This window comes from Aquarana catesbeiana, linkage group LG03 (assembly GCF_042186555.1).
Source record: "Aquarana catesbeiana isolate 2022-GZ linkage group LG03, ASM4218655v1, whole genome shotgun sequence".
Lineage (NCBI taxonomy): Eukaryota > Metazoa > Chordata > Amphibia > Anura > Ranidae > Aquarana > Aquarana catesbeiana.
Window position 1 is genome coordinate 146,074,425 of NC_133326.1, and position 17,799 is coordinate 146,092,223.

At 46.3% G+C, this 17,799-nt stretch overlaps 1 protein-coding gene and 1 long non-coding RNA gene across 2 annotated transcripts in view; one reads left to right on the top strand and one right to left on the bottom strand.

Moving 5' to 3' along the window:
• LOC141131764 (uncharacterized) overlaps nt 1-9,366 on the bottom strand; it is a 30,245-nt gene extending 20,879 nt beyond the window's left edge. The window contains exon 1 of the long non-coding RNA XR_012242812.1: nt 9,226-9,366. This is a non-coding gene — a long non-coding RNA (uncharacterized lncRNA). The remainder of the gene's footprint in view (nt 1-9,225) is intronic.
• Nucleotides 9,367-9,391: 25 nt separating this feature from the next.
• Nucleotides 9,392-17,799, top strand: part of MKLN1 (muskelin 1) — a 103,667-nt gene continuing 95,259 nt past the window's right edge. Inside the window, exon 1 of the mRNA XM_073619413.1 lies at nt 9,392-9,679. Coding sequence (XP_073475514.1) covers nt 9,606-9,679 — 74 coding nt within the window. The 5' untranslated portion in view covers nt 9,392-9,605. The remainder of the gene's footprint in view (nt 9,680-17,799) is intronic.

Consider the following 17,799-nt stretch of genomic DNA (forward strand, 5'->3'; position numbering starts at 1 on the left):
ACTGCCTGTGTAAGGACCCGATCCCACTGCTTTAGTGTATATGTGGGTGTAAGTTTGTGTATCCGGTCTTTTAATAGCCTGGTGTATCTTTCAATGAACCAGCTCCCTGTGGATGGTATGGGATGTGGCACAACCAGTACACTCGAGCATTTGTAGCCTACTGTTGATCTGGTGAAGTGTAAGTCATTACTTTGGACCTATCTGGGACAGCCATAAGCAACTATAAGTATCTGGAGCAGTTGAAGCACTGCAGCTTGATCTGCACATTTGCAAGGAGGAACAAGCAAAAGTCCTGAATAGGTGGCCACTGCAGTGCAGCGTTTCCCTGGGGCAGGGGACAGATTAGGTGAATTTGCCAAAGCTCTGCAGGCCTCTCGCTACTCTTAACTGACCCAGTGGAGTATGTTTGCATTGGCCATTGATTCACTTCTCCACACAATGGGGTTGATCTACTAAAACTAGAGAGTACAAAATCTGGTGCAGCTGTGCATGGTAGCCAATCAGCCTTTAACTTCAGCTTGTTTAATTAAGCTTTGACATAAAAAAACCTGAAAGCTGATTCGTTTCTATGCAAAGCTGCATCAGATTTTGCACTCTCTACTTTTAGTAAATCGACCTGTCAGGGATCTGTCAGCACCAGACTATGCGTGCGCGCATGCGCCTGCACGCCCCTGTTTAGACTATGCAGCAATGCCCAGCTATTGCTGTGCGTCAGCGCGTCCCTTGGGCGCGCGCGGGTGCACGAAGAGTGTGTGCGCACGCATGAGCGTTAATGTTGTTTGGCACCACTGAGCGCATAAAGATCTTCCAGCTGCACTGGTGCGCTGCTGTTTCATCTTCAGCTTCTGTGAACTGTTACCTGCACCTGATTGATCTGTCTACTATACTGACCTGGCTTGTCTCACCATCCCTCTCTCTCCAATCCGACCTGGCTGCTATCTCTGCCAGTACCCGTTGCCGACTTCTGCCTGTTTACCGACTCTGCCTATTGTCTGCCGTTATCACCTGCCTTGATTGCCTGCCGACCCGGACTGTCTGACCCTGCTTGTGCCTGCCGTTAGCTCCGTGTGCTGCTGCACCTTCAGCTCCAGTGACCACTGCATCTGCATCTTCCAGTGCTTCAGCCTGCTGTCCTCCGCTGACCACCTCACCTGCAGTCCAGCCATCCCTGGAGGGATCTTTACCCTGCTCCAGCACCAGAGACTTCTACCTCACCAGGCACTCCTACCCCACTGTGCTCACGAGACCACCGTTCCCACTCCAGTGGCTCCTGAACCAGCGTTGTATGAGAGGTCTCCTCCTACAAGTCAGGCTCTACTACCAGGTACCTAACAGTACCAAACAGCCATGACTGAGCTTGCAGGAGAGACCTCCTCAATGAAGGAGATCTGCACGCATCTTGCGGCCCTTACCCAAGCTGTGCAATCCCTACAGGATAATTACACCAGACTTGAAGGACAAGTTCAGAATCTTGCTGGCCCCAGTTCCATGGCTTCTTCTTCGGCCACAGCTCCAGCACAGCCTGTTTCTTCTCCTTCCGTTGTGATGCTCCCACCTGAGCAAAGGGTCCCCATCCCAGAAAGATGCTCCGGAGACCGAACCAAGTTTCGGGCCTTTTGTAATGCCTGCTAACTTTATTTTGCCTTGCAACCCCAAACCTTCTCTCTGGAAATTACCAAGGTGGGATTTGTGATTTCCCTCCTACAAGGAGAACCTCAGACTTGGGCCCACCGACTACTTGAGGGGGACTCGGTCCTAACCCAATCCCTACCCTCCTTTTTTGAAGCCATGGCTCAGCTCTATGAGGACCCTCTGCGGACTGCCACAGCCGAGTCAGCCCTGTTCGCGCTCCAGCAAGGCCGCAGACCGGCCGAGGACTATGTCACTGACTTTAGGCGCTGGAGCGCGGACACTCAATGGAACAATGTGACCCTACGTCACCAGTTCCGCATGGGCCTGTCTGAAGGGCTGAAAGATGAACTAGCTCCAGTTGGCATACCAGATTCTCTCGAGGCCTTAATTTCCTTGGCAATCCAGATCGACCGTCGCCTCCGTGAACGCCGATCTGAACGTTCTGCTCAGCAAACCCGCCCGGTATGGATGACTGCAAGGGCTCCGGTTCCTGCGGCTCGCTACCTACCTCCACCCAATGTGAACCCGGTCAACTCGATGCCTGACGCTTCTGAACCCATGCAGCTAGGACTGATGCGTCCTGCCTTATCTCCTGAAGAACGAGCACATCATCGTCAACTGAACCTGTGCCTCTATTGTGGTGGAACAGGACACTATGTCCTTAACTGTCCAATCAAGATAAGTGCTCATCTTCTGTGTCTACCAGCCTCTGCTTTGTCTGACAACTCTACCCACCTTGCCATTCCTCTTTCATTACAGCTCCGGGGAAAGATAATTCCAGTCAATGCTATCATTGACTCCGGAGCATGCAGCTGTTTTGTCGACTCGACCTTTGCCAGCCATCATGATATTCCTTTATGGACTAAGACTCATGGACACTCTGTTTTCTTGGCCAATGGCTCTCACATTAGATCCGGACAAGTAACTCAAGAGACTCTTCCTTTGCCTGCTACTGTTTCCTCCCAGCATAAAGAACTGCTGACCCCTGATGCCATCTCTTCCCCACTGTTTCCAATTATCCTGGGTACTCCCTGGCTCCAAGCCCACAACCCGCACATTAACTGGGTCACTGGAGAAGTAAAGTTTTTGTCTTCCTACTGCCAAGAACACTGTTTGGTGGAAAACCCCAATTCCTCAGCTACTCTGCTATGTCTTGACACCGATCAGAAATTACTCCAGTCCATACCCAAACAATACCATGAGTTTATCAATGTTTTCAGCAAGAAGGGGGCAGACTCCCTTCCGCCTCATCGTCCCTACTACTGCCCGATTGAATTGCTTCCTGGGTCCGAAATTCCATTTGGGCGTATCTTCCCCTTATCAGAGAAAGAGCAAGAGGCACTAAAGACATATGTTGATGAAAACTTGGCCAAGGGGTTCATCTGCCCCTCCACCTCTCCAGCAGGTGCCGGAATATTTTTTGTCACCAAAAAAGACAAGACTCTCCGCCCGTGTATAGATTACCGGGAGCTGAATAAAATTGCTGTGAAGAATCGGTATCCCTTACCCTTGATACCCAAACTATTCCAAAAGTTAAGATCTGCTGTCATTTTCACTAAACTCGATTTAAGGGGCTTACAACCTGATCCGCATTCGGGCCGGGCACGAATGGAAGACAGCTTTTCGGACCCAATTCGGGCATTATGAATACCTCGTCATGCCTTTCGGGCTCTGCAACGCCCCTGCGACCTTCCAACATCTCATTAACGATGTAGTCAGAGACTTTTTAGATGTGTTTGTGATTGCCTACCTGGACGACATCCTAATTATCTCTGGATCGCTTGATCAGCATCGAGAACATGTCTGCAGGGTCTTGGGTCGTCTTCGCTTGCACAGACTATATGCAAAGGAAGAGAAATGCGAGTTCGAGCAGCAAAGCATCCAATTCCTGGGGTTAATAATCTCTCCAACTGGCATCAAAATGGATTCCCAAAAGGTGTCTGCTGTTCTGGACTGGCCAGTACCCCTAGACAAGAAGGGTATTCAGCGTTTTATCGGCTTTGCAAACTTTTATAGGAAGTTCATCAAGGGATTCTCGGACATAATTGCACCCATCACGCAATTGACTAAGCAGAATGCCCGTTTCTCCTGGAGTCAGTCGGTCCAAGATGCTTTCGAGAATCTCAAGAGACTGTTTACCTCTGCTCCGATCCTCAGCCATCCTGAACCATCGTTACCGTTCATTTTGGAAGTTGACGCTTCTGAGATAGCTGTGGGAGCAATCCTCTCACAACGTCAAGGCAGTAAAGATCTAATGCATCCTGTGGGGTTCTTCTCCCACAAACTTTCTCCCGCAGAAAAGAACTAGGATGTTGGTGACCGGGAGCTACTCGCTATCAAAGCTGCTTTGGAGGAATGGAGGTACCTGTTAGAGGGCGCTGTTCATCCAGTATTAATATACACTGACCACAAGAACTTAGAGCATTTAAGATCTGCTAAACGGCTGAAGCCTCGGCAAGCCCGCTGGGCTCTGTTCTTTTCATGTTTATGCTTTCATATAACCTACTGGCCATGGTCAAAGAATATTAAACCGGATGCCCTGTCACGTATGCACAACAACCCGAAGGACTTATCCATTCCTGATACCATCTTGCCCGCAAACAACTTCCTACTCCTACAGACAGATCTTCTCTCTCAGATTAAGGAAGCATCCTCAGATTCATCAAAACCTCCAGAGATCACTTTGACGATCAGGGATGGCTTGTTTTGGAAGGGGAGCCAAATTTTCGTTCCTGAGGATGTTCGAGTTAAAGTTTTGACATTACTTCATGATCATACGCTGGCAGGTCACTTTGGGGTCCGAAAGACCCTGGAACTTGCGCAACGCACATTCTGGTGGCCCAACTTGAAAGACTTTTGTGAAAAATACGTCAGTTCCTGCCCTGTTTGTATCCAGAACAAGACGACAAGAAATCGAGCTTGGGGACTGTTAAAACCTCTGCCTGTACCTGATAGACCCTGGAAGATGATTTCCATGGATTTTATAGTAGAGCTTCCATGTTCTGAGGGGTGTTCAGTCATTTTTGTGGTTGTAGACCGCCTATCTAAAATGGCCCATTTCCTACCTTTAAGGGGAACTCCATCTGCCATTGAAACCACCCACATATTCATCAAGGAAATCATCAGATTACATGGAGTCCCTGCAAATATAGTATCTGATAGAGGGGTACACCTCATGTTTTTGGAGAGCCCTGTGTGAAATCCTAAAGATTGAGTTGGCCTTGTCCTCGGCCTATCACCCTCAAACCAATGGACAGACAGAGAGGACCAATCAGACCCTTGAACAATACATCAGGTGTTTTACATCCTTCACACAGGATGATTGGGTGTCCCTCCTGTCCTTAGCAGAATTCGCATACAATGCTAACCATTCAGCCACCAGACAATCCCCCTTTTTCGCCAATTACGGCTTTCATTTAACCTTTCTACCTGACTTTCTTCCAGAGTTTTCAGTTCTGGCAGTGCAGAATACAGTGGACTTCCTCAGCCACAACAATCAGATGTTGCAGGAGGCGGTGTCCAAGGCCCAGGCAGACAGCAAGAAAGCCTTCGATTGGAGAAGAAGAGGGGAACTGAATTTGCAGCTTGGCGATCAGGTATGGCTTTCTACCAGTAATATCAATTTAGCATGTCCTTCTAAGATGCTGGCACCTAGGTTTATGGGACCTTTTTCCGGTAAAGAGAAAAATGAACGAAGTCTCATATGAACTAACTTTGCCTGATTCTCTCAGGATTCACCTGGTATTCCATGTGTCACTGCTAAAACCTGCCATACCTGACCCTTTCAATGATAGAGGAACCAGACCTCCTGAACCCATCTTAGTGGATGGAAGTGAGGAGTTTGAGGTTGAGGCTATTCTTGACTGCAGAAGACAAGGACAAAATCAGTTTCTGATTAAGTGGAAAGGTTACGGTCCAGAGAATAATTCCTGGGAACCTGACAGCAACGTTCACGCCAGGCGATTAGTTTGCGCTTATTTCTCTGCCCATCCTGAGAAAAGAAGGTGTTTGGGCATCCGGAGGCTGACCTTTTGGGGGGGCAATGTCAGGGATCTGTCAGCACCAGACTGGGACATATGCGTGCGCGCATGCGCGCCCCTGTTCAGACTATGCAGCAATGCCCAGCTATTGCTGTGCGTCAGCGCGTCCTTCGGGGGCGCGCGCGCGTTAACGTTGTTTGGCGCCACTGATCGCATAAAGGTCTTCCAGCTGCGATGGCGCGCTGCTGTTTTGTCTTCAGCTTCTGTGAACTGTTACCTGCACCTGACTGATCTGTCTACTATACTGACCCGGCTTGTCTGACCATCCCTCTCTCTCCAATCCGACCCGGCTTGCCCGACCCTGCTGCTATCTCTGCCAGTACCCGTTGCCAACCTCTGCCTGTTTACTGACTCTGCCTTTTGCCTGCCGTTATCACCTGCCTTGATTGCCTGCCGACCCGGACTGTCTGACCCTGCTTGTGCCTGCCGTTAGCTCCGTGTGCTGCTGCACCTTCAGCTCCAGTGACCACTGCATCTGCATCTTCCAGTGCTTCAGCCTGCTGTCCTCCGCTGACCACCTCACCTGCAGTCCAGCCATCCCTGGAGGGATCTCTACCCTGCTCCAGCACCAGAGACTTCTACCTCACCAGGCACTCCTACCCCACTGTGCTCACGAGACCACTGTTCCCACTCCAGTGGCTCCTGAACCAGCGTTGTATGAGAGGTCTCCTCCTACAAGTCAGGCTCTACTACCAGGTACCTAACACAACACCACTGTACAGTTCCCCATTACAGTCTTTATCATGTCTATGGCTATAGGAAATCCTCTTTATTGTGACCATTCATATGTCACATTCTGTTCCAAATGTCCATATTGCTTGTGGGCCCAGTTAATCAAGACAGGGCCAATTGGCACAACTGCATTCACCTTGACGATGTTATCTGCCACTTTGTTATAGTTCTCAAAGTCTGGGACTAGGGGCACGTATGCATCAACATGCCTCACTTTTATGGTGAGGGAGTGAATTTCCTTCCAGGTGTAGTCCCAGACTTTCTTGCCTCTTCATAAATCATTCATTCACTGGACTTCCACATAGGCACCCAAGTTGTCAGTCCTTTAAAGATCATCCAGCTGTCAGTATAGATAGCGACACAGGAAGAAGGATTCTCCTGAAGAGTCATTTCTACAGCTTTTAACTCTGCATACTGACTGGACCCTCCAATTATGGTCCCCTGCAGGACTGTCTACTGTCCAATGACGCCCAGACGATGTGATTATGGCTGAACCATGCTGACTCTTTCATGTCTTCTGACAGAGACTCAAAGGGTGGAGCCTCTTGAATAGGGGATGGCAGCAGCACAAGGAATTTCTTTGTCTTGCTGGGTGCTGGCAAAAGTGACAAGCCCTGCCAACTGTTTTGAAATGTCTCCGACATCCCCAGCTGCAATACCCCCTCTTTCTTGTGGGTACCACTGCCATTTCATCAGTGTTTGATTCTATGCTACAGTTGCCCTAGGGGTCAGTCCATTATCTCTCACCCATTCTGCTATTGACAATGCAGTATGGATGGTGACTGGGTCCTGTCCTGTAATAGTCTCTACATGTTGAAGTGCTGTGTAGGCTGCAAACAAGCATTTCCCTAGGGGCATGTATCTCTTCTGTGCCCCTGTCAGTTTTTTGGACCAAAACCCAATGGGTATTGCTCTCTGTCCTTTCTTTTCATTTGGCTGCCACAGACTCCAAGATATGGTATCATCCTGCTCCACTACATCCAGCTGAAATGGTACTCTTTGTCTCACGCATCCCAATCACTGAAGCTGCAAAATAGCTTTTTCCTGGTAACATTGCATATAGGCCTAAAGATAGTTTGCACAACTATATCTGAAATTTTCCTCTGTGGCCCAGTCCACATCATTCCCTGGAATTTCATCTCTGTGGCAAGTCCTTGGACTTTGTGTCTGTTGATGGCCCATCCTCTGTTCTCCACGTGCTGTAGCAGCAGGTGCAGTGCTTCAGTGACATCTTCTTTTGTCCCTGAGATCAATGTAGTTAAACACAGCGAATTTAGGGTACATAAATCTCCAGCTATTAGTCCATGACAATTCATTGGAGAATGAAGGTAGAATTGCGGAAGGATGGTGAAAGTATACTGGTAGCCATCCCACACAAAAGGAAACTGGTCCTGACACTTTAAGTCTCCCAAAATTGAGAAAAAGGCAGTAGCTAGGTCTATCACAGCATGATATTCTTTTGCATCTTTGCAAACTTTCTCAATGATGCAGATCACATCAGGTACAGCTAACTTCAATGGAGGTGCCACTTTGTTTACACCTCTGTAATCTAGTCATTCTATATGTTCTATCAGGTTTCTTCTGTACTGGGAACACCGGAGACGAGAAAGGACTTACAGCAGATCTAAGGATACCTTCTCTCAACAGTCCTTGAATAGTCTCTCTAATTTATTTGTGGACTTTAGGAAGTCTGCACTGCTTGAGACAAACTGGCTTCTCTGGGAGAGGAATTTAGACAGGGTTCCATTTTCCCTGACCTCTCACCACCCTAACCAGATATGTTTTATCAGGTACCCGTATGTGAATGTACCCCTGTTCAGTCTGAATTGACTGACATTGAAGTAGATCCATTCCAAGAATATTTTCAGGTAACTTTGATACCAAACCTTTTATCCAAACTCCTGGTCCCTTGCCAATAGCCAGTTTCAGTTGTGTCCTATTGCCCTCCCAAACCTTTTATATGAAAAAACGATGCTCTGTCACCGACAGGGTTTCCATTTTTACCCGCTCTTCCTTCTGGATTTGCGGGCTTCAGCCGCAGCACAGACCTCTGGATTGGCAGCACGTTCACCGTGCCTTCATTTCAGAGCAGTGTGCATGCATCAGAGACATCTCTGGCTGTAACACGATACATGTTTAGGAGATACTCATTTTACATACAGATAAGCTTTATTATAAGCTTACTCATAGCAAAGTCTACTACTGCTTTAAAACACTGACCATTTGATGACTGAGTGCACAAGCAACTGTTTCTGGGAACAATTAAATCAATAGGTTTCGTTCCAGCCTCTAAAAAAACTGTAAAAGTCAGCAGCTACAAATACTGTAGCTGCTAACATTTAACAGATCCTGCAATGTCGCCCCCCCCCCCCAGCTCAGGTGCAGGCACCGGCATTTCAACTAAGGGAGACCGGTAGTGAAGCCTTCAGGCTTCCCACACGGTCTTCTACTGCACATGCGCGAGCCACGCTTTCTGAATGGTCCCATTGTCTTCTGAGACACAGGTCCCACAAGGCAGCCGATGCAAATGACAGGGGGGGGGGGGGCGATGCAAATGACGTACTTCGCTGTAGCAAGGTAGGACGGACGTCAATATGAAGAACAAAAAAGGTACAAAACGCCCAAAAAAAAGATATCCAAAAACCAGGAGTCGTGAGGTGCTCAATTATTCATTTTAGCCCAGAACTCCGCTTTAAGATCCAGAAATTGCAGCTAAAGCATATAAAAAAAAAACTGCTGGAATCCCTTTAAATTCGCTTCATACACTTTCTACTCTCAGACAAACGGAGGCCTCCTATACAAGTACTTCTCTTCTCCTCACCTGACTGACACCACATCTCCTCAGCTCAGTCAGGCTCTAGAACTCCAAAGCGCGGGCAAGCAGAGGGGGCGTGGTTAACACACTTTGATGGACAAGAGTCATTGGCGAGTGCGTCATGTGTTTACCGGTGGCGGAGATTTGTGACGTACAAGCTCATGTTCCAACTAATGTCGGCTAGAGGGCGTACCTGAGCCGATGATGGGTGGGGCTACGCAGGCCGCTTCACCGGCCACCTTGCTTGGCTGACACCTTGTGCTGGTTACCGTTGTGTGTGAGAAGAGCATCGAGCAGAGCCCGCCCCCCTGCTTCCCTCCTCCGCCGGTGCATGTGCCTGTGTGTGTGTCTACAGCGGGCCGGCCTCCTGTCTTCCTGCTGACAAGATGGCGGCGGAGAGCAGAGTACTGTCCTATACCGTGTACAAGTGGAGCTCGTTCTCCTCCAGTTACCTCCCCGAGTGAGTACATAGGGGGTCTCCCCGCACTGTACGTACGACGTCTTATCCCGGCTCAGGCGCTGCCTTGTCCCGGGACAGCGGTGTGCAGAGCAGGCCTGAGCCGCGTTTCTAGTAAATACGGCGCTGTGTGGGACATGTGACCACGGTGTGTGCTGAGGACAAGTGTCCGCTCTGCGCGATCACCTCCATTGTTTGTAGTATTGTGCCGGCTCTGGAGCCATAATGTGACATGGAGGGCAATGTGTGTGATCTCCAGGAGATGTCTGATCCCTAGTCACTGTCTTCTCTATAGGGATTGGACTGATTAGAGAGAGCTTCCTGCAGATCACACATGGAGCAGGATCATGGATGTGTCCAATCAGGGGGGGTTCACACAGCTGTCATGTCTGTGCATCGTCTGAGGGTCTCAAACTGGCGGCCCTCCAGATGTTGGGAAACTACAAGTCCCATATGGGGCTGTGTAAGGCTGACAGTTACAAGCACATAGCTCCCAACTGTCCCTGATTTGGAACAAAGTCCCTCTTTCCTCCATTTGTCCCTCATTTTGGTGTGATCTATATAGTTGTATATAAAATGCACTACTTATGTATCAAAAAGTGTTTCCCAGTGCTAAACCTTTAATCCAATTTCTAAATTGCTGTAAATTTCAAAAGCCAGTATAAAGGAATAGTAGTGGTTAAAAAAAAAAGCATTTGTGGGTTTAACTAATCCATCCTTCTCCCTTTTTTTTTTTTTTTTTTTTTTTTTTTCAGTGTAATTCTCCTTTTAAGGGGGCATGTCCTATGCCTACATACGTTTTGCTAATAGGTGTCCCTCGTTCCCATCTCCAAAAAAGCAGAGGCATGATGGGACTTGTAGTTTTGCAACAGCTGGTGGGCCGCCAGTTTGAGACCCCTGAATTCTGGAGGGTTCATTGGCCATGTTGTCACTGGTCAAGGTGTTTGTCCTTACAGAGCTGTTGCCTACACCCTCTTCCCTTAAAGCAGTATTAAACCCATTTATTATATTGCAGCTTTCCAATTAATAAATATAGTGACTGCATTTATTTTTTTTTTTTTCTGGCTTCCTTTCCTTTTTCACCTGCTGATCTAACTAGCGAGTCAGTTTTTCAAAGGAACAAGCTCTCCAGCAGAATGTATCAGAGGGATGAGAAAACTATTTGCTACTTACAGGAGTGCTTATAATAATCAGATTTTATTTATGTAAGACCTTTATTGCAAAAAAAAAAAAAGGAGGGGGGGGGGGGTTTGCTGTAAGGCCCCTTTCAGACAGTGCAGAACCCGTCCAACTGGATGCGCCTGCTTAGTGGGGGATCTCTCCGCTGAGCAGGCGGGTGACCGCTCGCGTTCGCTATGCAGAGCAGATACATCCTGCTGTTCTCTATGGGGCGGTCGGATAGAAATGAACCGCCCGTCCGTTTCCATCCAATCCACCTGATGGATGGGGAACTTTATTGGATGCCGGCGGGTGACAGCTGAAACCTGTCCACTGACATCCGCCGCCCATAAAGAAATATGGGTGGTTCGATCGGGTCCACCTGAAAAAACACAGGCGGACACGATCGGTCTGCTGGTGTGAAAGGGGCCTAGCTGATTATAAAGGATGAGCTGGAGTTTGGCTTCAATCTGCTACTGTAATACATTTAACACTCCCCTTTACCAAGACTGACAATACTGCTGTCCAAATGTGCCTCCTTCGCTCCTTCATACAGAGTGGGCGCACTCTAATACAGGAGGTGTGCTGATGGCCAGATCACCAGGTGAAAACAGGAGAAATAGCTTAACAAGAAAACTGATGCAGCCACCACATATAATGATTGGTAAACTGCAATATGTTACATTTTTGGTTTTGAGTTTAAATGATAAGTTCGAAAACCTAAAAAATAATAAAAATTCATACTCCCCTAGATGGCTGCAGCACCAATCCTAGCTGCATTTGTCCCCTGCCACCTCTAAGACCGAGAACTGAGCAATCAAACATCACTGATTACTTGGTTCCATGCATCTGGTAGGATCCCGACTGTACCAGAGCCTAGACTGGCTGAGTGATGTAAGCAGACACCGGGCTATAGCCTGCTGTTAGATGGAAACATGTTACAGGATTGCAGAACAAGGTGCAGTTCTGTGACGCACAGGAAAAGTGGACCAAAAGAGCTTTGACTTGTTTCTCCTTTTCTTTTCTTTCTTTTTTTTTTTTTTTTTTTTTTTTTTTTTTTTTTTTTTCTTTTTTAACATCCTAGCTAGATGTTTACTCGCTTTATTTCCCCATAGATATCTTTCTTTTGAGTTTCTATTAAATGTCCTTTTCGTTTCTTGTTCCATGAGGTCCTTTAGTTCATCTCTCTTGATTACTAATGAGTGGAATATCTCCTGATGCTGTCCTTTAAGTTTTTTATGTCCTTGTTCTAATCTATATATATATATTTCATCTATTATTAAGTTAATGTTTTTTGTTCTTTTTTTTTTTCCCCGCCCCTATAGCAATAAGAATACCCCCAATGTAGGCTTTGTGGGCCCCCCATAGGGTAGCATATATTTCTTTTGTATCATTGGTTAGAACACCATTTCCTATCTCCTTTTTAACTGTTTCTGCATCTTTCTTATCCTGTATTAATGATTCATTTAGTCGCCAAGTATAAGGGGGGGGTCTTTGTATTCCTGTTACTCTCATTTTCATACTTACTGGGGAGTCGTCAGATGGCGTAGATATTCCTATATTTGTTTCAGTCACCAACTTCAATGCTTTATGATCTACCATTATGTAATCAATTCTAGAGTACATCCCGTGCACTGGGGAGTAGAACGTGTAATCTTGTGTTTTAGGGTGCATAGCCCTCCCATGCGCTTGGCATTTGGTATTGGTACATTTTCTGCTTGGATGTTCGCCAATGTGAAATCCATTTCATCTAGGCTACCCTTCAAAAAGAGGTATCTACCTTTTGGGGTCAGTCATCTGTTCCTCCAATTTGAACCGCACCCCCGTGGCAAATCCAATTGCCAGCCCTTTGGCTCTCTTTGTTGTGCAGTCGGCATAATACCATGTTGGGAAGTCTTTGGAAAATAATTTCACATTTTATATCCTGTGAGAGATGGGTCTCCTGTAAGAACGCCACTTCTGCCCCATAACGTTTTAGCTCTTTCAAAATTTTATGTCTCTTAGTTGGCATATTCAGTCCACGAACGTTATGTCAAGAACTTTGACTGCTGTCTAGCCTCTTTACCTTGATTACCATCTTGGTTACTCCTTGGCCCCAATATAATATCGCCAGAAATAGCTGCTGTACCGTAATGTGGGACCCAGCACCATCCCAGTACAACCAGTGGCAGCTGTGGTAGGGGTGTCTACTACAGATGATTACCATTCTTTCTTGAGAGGTATCTCCCTTCCCCCTCATCTAAAGCATCCCCCACCCTCTTCCTCCCACCCTTCCCATCCGCCCCCCAACCTCACCACCCCTCCTCCTTTGGCCTCTCTGACACTGATGGAACTGCATTCCGTTTCCTCCAGTGTCTCTCCCATCCTGGGGTGAGACCCCAACCGCCCCCCCCCCCCCCCCCAAAAAGGAAGAGAAATTTCTCCTCCATCCTTAACCATTTCCATTCTAATTCTGCTCTATATACTTGAACACCATTTGTCCAGAGCATGCTCTCTGCCAGATTGTAGAATTATAGTCTAACTCTATTTAATCTATGCAACATTCTTCTCCTTGCGATTTCTGCCACAGATCGCCCTCGATCGAAGATGAAGAATCTTGTTCGGTCCACCCTGGAATAATCGGTACTTATAAGTCAAGTTTATTACAAAAATCTTGAAGCTCTTCGGGGTCTCTTAATCTTATTGATCTATCCTCCTTCTGGCCGATTAAACATGCCGGGAAACCCCAACTGTACTTAATATTCTTTGTGCGCATTTGCTCCAATAGAGGTTTAAGGAATCTTCATCTGGCTAGTGTTTCTGGCGCCAAGTCTGTAAATATTTGAAGATCTACCCCTTCATACTTTTAAGGGTGGTTGTCCTCTCATTTTTTCCCCCAGATTTGTGCTTTTTCCTCAATAATCTTACTATTACATCTCAAGGTAAGTCCGCTGATATGTTTTGGGGTTTTCTGATCCTATGAACTTTTTTCTGTCTGTGGACAGAGCAGCGAAGGACTGCCTAACACTGGGTTGTATATTTTATTTATAGTTTTTCTAAGATCTTGCCCTCTTTCTTCTGGTAGGGCACGAATCCTTAGGTTCTGTCTTATATTTTGATTCTTGTGATATTCTAGTTTATATAGAATCCTTCTCTGTTCCCGTTGCATGTCTTTGACTTGATTTTTTTAGAATTAATTCTCTGGCTTGTTTGTCCGTTTTTTTTTTTTTTTTTTTTTTTTTCTTCCATCTCTTCCACCCGTGTCAATATTTGATTTAAGTCCACCTGCAGTGTGGAAATTTCTGTTTTGATAAAGGTTTCCAATCTCAGGATCATATCTACCATTTCGGTTGGCATTTGGGCCCCCGCCCCCTGTTCCTCCATTTTACTTGTTTCTAATTCACTTTCTGTACTTGTATCGACTCTGCAGGCTTGCCTTTTCTTTTTTCCGGGTGCTTTTTTCTTGTCCTTATTCACTGGATGCTGCTTTTCTGTTCTTGATTTTTCGGTTCCGGGAGTCTTTGGGCTCCCCTCTTTTGTCAAATATTTCTTAATCATGCTTGTGTTGGCATTTTATCTTTTGGTGTTTTTGGTTCCCTTCCTTTCGTAGATCTACCTCTCATATTGCTTCTGTTATTTATTTTTTAAGCGTTATCTTATACCCACTACAGACACACTTTAGTCAGGGGTATATTTACCCCCTCTTTACCCTTCACCCGCCCGGAAGGGGGAGGGTTTAACCAAGCACGCTCGGACAGGAGTGAGGCAAAGAAAACTTGCAACACCTAAGTGATATAAAAATGTATTTAAACATTTGGGGGGACTTAGAGAGGAAGAAAAACAAAAAATAAACAAAGGATGAGAGTGACACTTATAGTCAAGTTCCACCAGGGGTATCTTGTCTATACTCAACCGAATGGGTACCAGCTATTACAAAAGTCACAGATCAGTTACACAGCTGGTTCCTGCACCACTATCAGTTTCTCCAGGGAAATCAGTCCATACACCTTTTTCCCGTCAATGATTTCAAAGCACTTTATCACAGTTCTCCCACCATGCACTTGTATATAGTTTATGTAGTATCACATAAAGTCCTCGGGTGCTTTCATAAACAGATCCTTTGCTTGTTAAAGCTATGGCCATAAATTGTAACACTCTGTTGTATGTCCCCACAGATTAAATCTTCCTTAGGCCTCTTTAATCATACAGATGCTGAATATCAACAAGTCACTGGTTTTGTGTCACTCGCTTCCTCTTCTCCGCCAGTTACTCCCAATTCTTCATCTAGCTGTTTCAGAGGAATTCACATGCAGTGTGAGGAGGAGAAGAGACAAAAAAAAAGATAATCCTGGCACTTGTCGGTGTGAGGGGGGGGGGGACAGCAGCCATCATCCACAGAGCTCCGTGCTTCTCATCTCCTTATTCCGGCTCGCCTTACTCTCTCCTCCACTCTTCCATTCCGTTCCTTCTCGCTTCCCGATACCCTGTGCCTCCTCCATGACCAAGTAACCTCTCCTCTTACTACTCCCTCAGGTCTCAGGGTACCGTTTGGAAGTCTTACTATTCAGGGGCTACGTACTCCCTGGGCAGGGGGAGGGGTGGGTTGCCTAAAACCACTTTACCCGACACAGGGTCGAGCCCGTGCTGGAAGATGCTGGGGTTCAAGGGCTTTCATTTATGGAGACCCCGCGGCCTCACACCGCTGGTCTCCCTCCGGGCTTCAGGTCGGCCTCATACACTCCCACTCGGCGATTTGGCCAGGCCCCTCCCCCATCCTAGGAGCGTCACGTCCTCATTGATGTGCTCGCTTGTTTCTCCTTTTTAATACCGCTTTTAAGCAGTATTAAACCCAAAAGCAAACATTTATTATATTGCAGCTTACTCATTTTCAAATTTGATGGCTGTATTCTTTTTTTTCTTCTGTAGCCTTTTTTTTTCTTTTGTTTTCATCTGGCGATCTAGCCAGTAAGTTGGTGTTTTTTTTTTTTTTTTTTTTTTCCCCAGCAGTATAACCTCTCCTGCAGATGTAGCAGTTAGACCCCTTTCACACTGGGGCGATTTGCAGGCGGTATTGCGCTAAAAATACCGCCTGCAAACCGCCCCTAAACAGCCTCCGCTGTTTGTTCAGTTTGAAAGCCCGAGGGCTTTCACACTGAAGCGGTGCGCAGGCAGGACGGTGAAAAAAGTCCTGCAAACCGCTTTTTTGGAGCGGTGAAGGAGCGGTGTATTCACCGCTCCTGCCCATTGAAATCAGTGGGACAGCGCGGCTATAGCCGCGCTGTACGAGGGATTTTAACCCTTTTTCGGCCGCCAGCGGGGGTTAAAACCGCACCGCTAGCGGCCGAATACAGCTGCAAGAACGACGGTACAGCAGCGCTAAAAATAGCGCTGTTGTACCGCCGACGCCCCCACCGCCCCAGTGTGAAAGGGGCCTTAGAGGGATGAGACAAACCATTTACCGCTGACGGGTGCTTACAATTTGCTTTTATTTCCAAAATGAAAATACTGGTTGCTGTAACAGCTTATAAGGCTTTGTGTACATGGCGCGTTAAAAAAAAAATACCACACTTTGGCACATTTTACACTTATTTTTTTAGCCTCCAAACCCGCTTAGTGTCCATTCGCATTTCAAAGCTGAACCCCAGCAGGGACCAGACAAATTTCAATCTATCTATGGTCTTTGCCACTCAACAGAAGCCGATCTAATGATCTATTTCTCTTGAACAAGAAAGTTGGAAAACCTTTGATCAGCCTCTGAGAGATGGTGACAGTGCCTACAAGTGGATTAGAAGATGGTGCTTTCTGTGCAGTAGTGCATAGGACAAGTGTAACATAAAAGGAAAACCATCCTCCTTTTTTTTTTTTTTTTTTTTTTTTTTTTTTTTTTTTTTCCCCATTTAGGGTAAAGTAAAGGGGGGGTCTTAACCTATCAGTTTTTTTTTTTTAAATATCTGTTTTATTTACCATCTGTTTCCCATTGGGAGTGATTTCCCTGCACTTCTGTCCCAAAGCCAAAATAGGAAGCAAGAGGAAAGCCCTCTATAGTGAGGGTGTTTCCCCATCGGAAGGTTTCTCTTTTTATTACTGTTCCGATGTCAGTCCAACATTTTGGGATTTTCTTTCAGTGATATAGGTACATGTGATAAGGTGAATCTCCCTAATGAGGCACAGACAGCAATAAAAACCTGACATGTTCTTATCCCTCTCCACTTTATTGTACAAAACTAAAAAAGTTTCACCTCTAGTTAAAAATTTTTTTTTTAATTCTTTAGTATCGCTTTTAATGGCATTGCCTCTTGACTACTAAAGCTTTGTTCACATTTGGTGTTTTGGGATCTCAGTCAGAATCACTACAATTCTGCCTGCTTTCCCAAACTGTGCTGCAATCACAAAACACATGCTCGGGTGCCGTTCATTTTCAGTGGCGTCTAAATGCGGTGCAGTTTTGCCACAATTGCGACACGTGAAGCTTTTCGCCCCCCAAAAAAAGCTCCAGCTCCTTTTTTAGGTGACAAACCCATTGCAGTCAGCACAATAATTGTACCAAAATCACGCCACATCTGTGCCATTGAAAATGAATGTCACCGTACATACATCATGTGATTTGAGATTGCATAGCCCTGCACTGGACGTGATGACGCTGAAGGGCAGTTCACCACTGAAGCTTGGGGTGGCCCATCTGCTGGGAAAGCGGAGGATAAGGTAAGTTAGGATATTTTCATCTTTCGTAAGATGTTGCACCTGTATTCAGGGGGTCTAATATACTTTTGGGCCTTGAAATCACTGTCCACCATCTCCTTGATATAATTGGAACCATTCATTGGCAGAAAAACTGCCTAACACAAAAACGGGATTTAAAAGGTGGATGGTCTCACAGAAAGACATAACAATGCTTTTGAAAATCACCTTTATTCCATAAGTCTATAAAAACGGAAATATATCAACTTCTATGTTATAAACATGCACATCATAAAACAGCAAAAAGG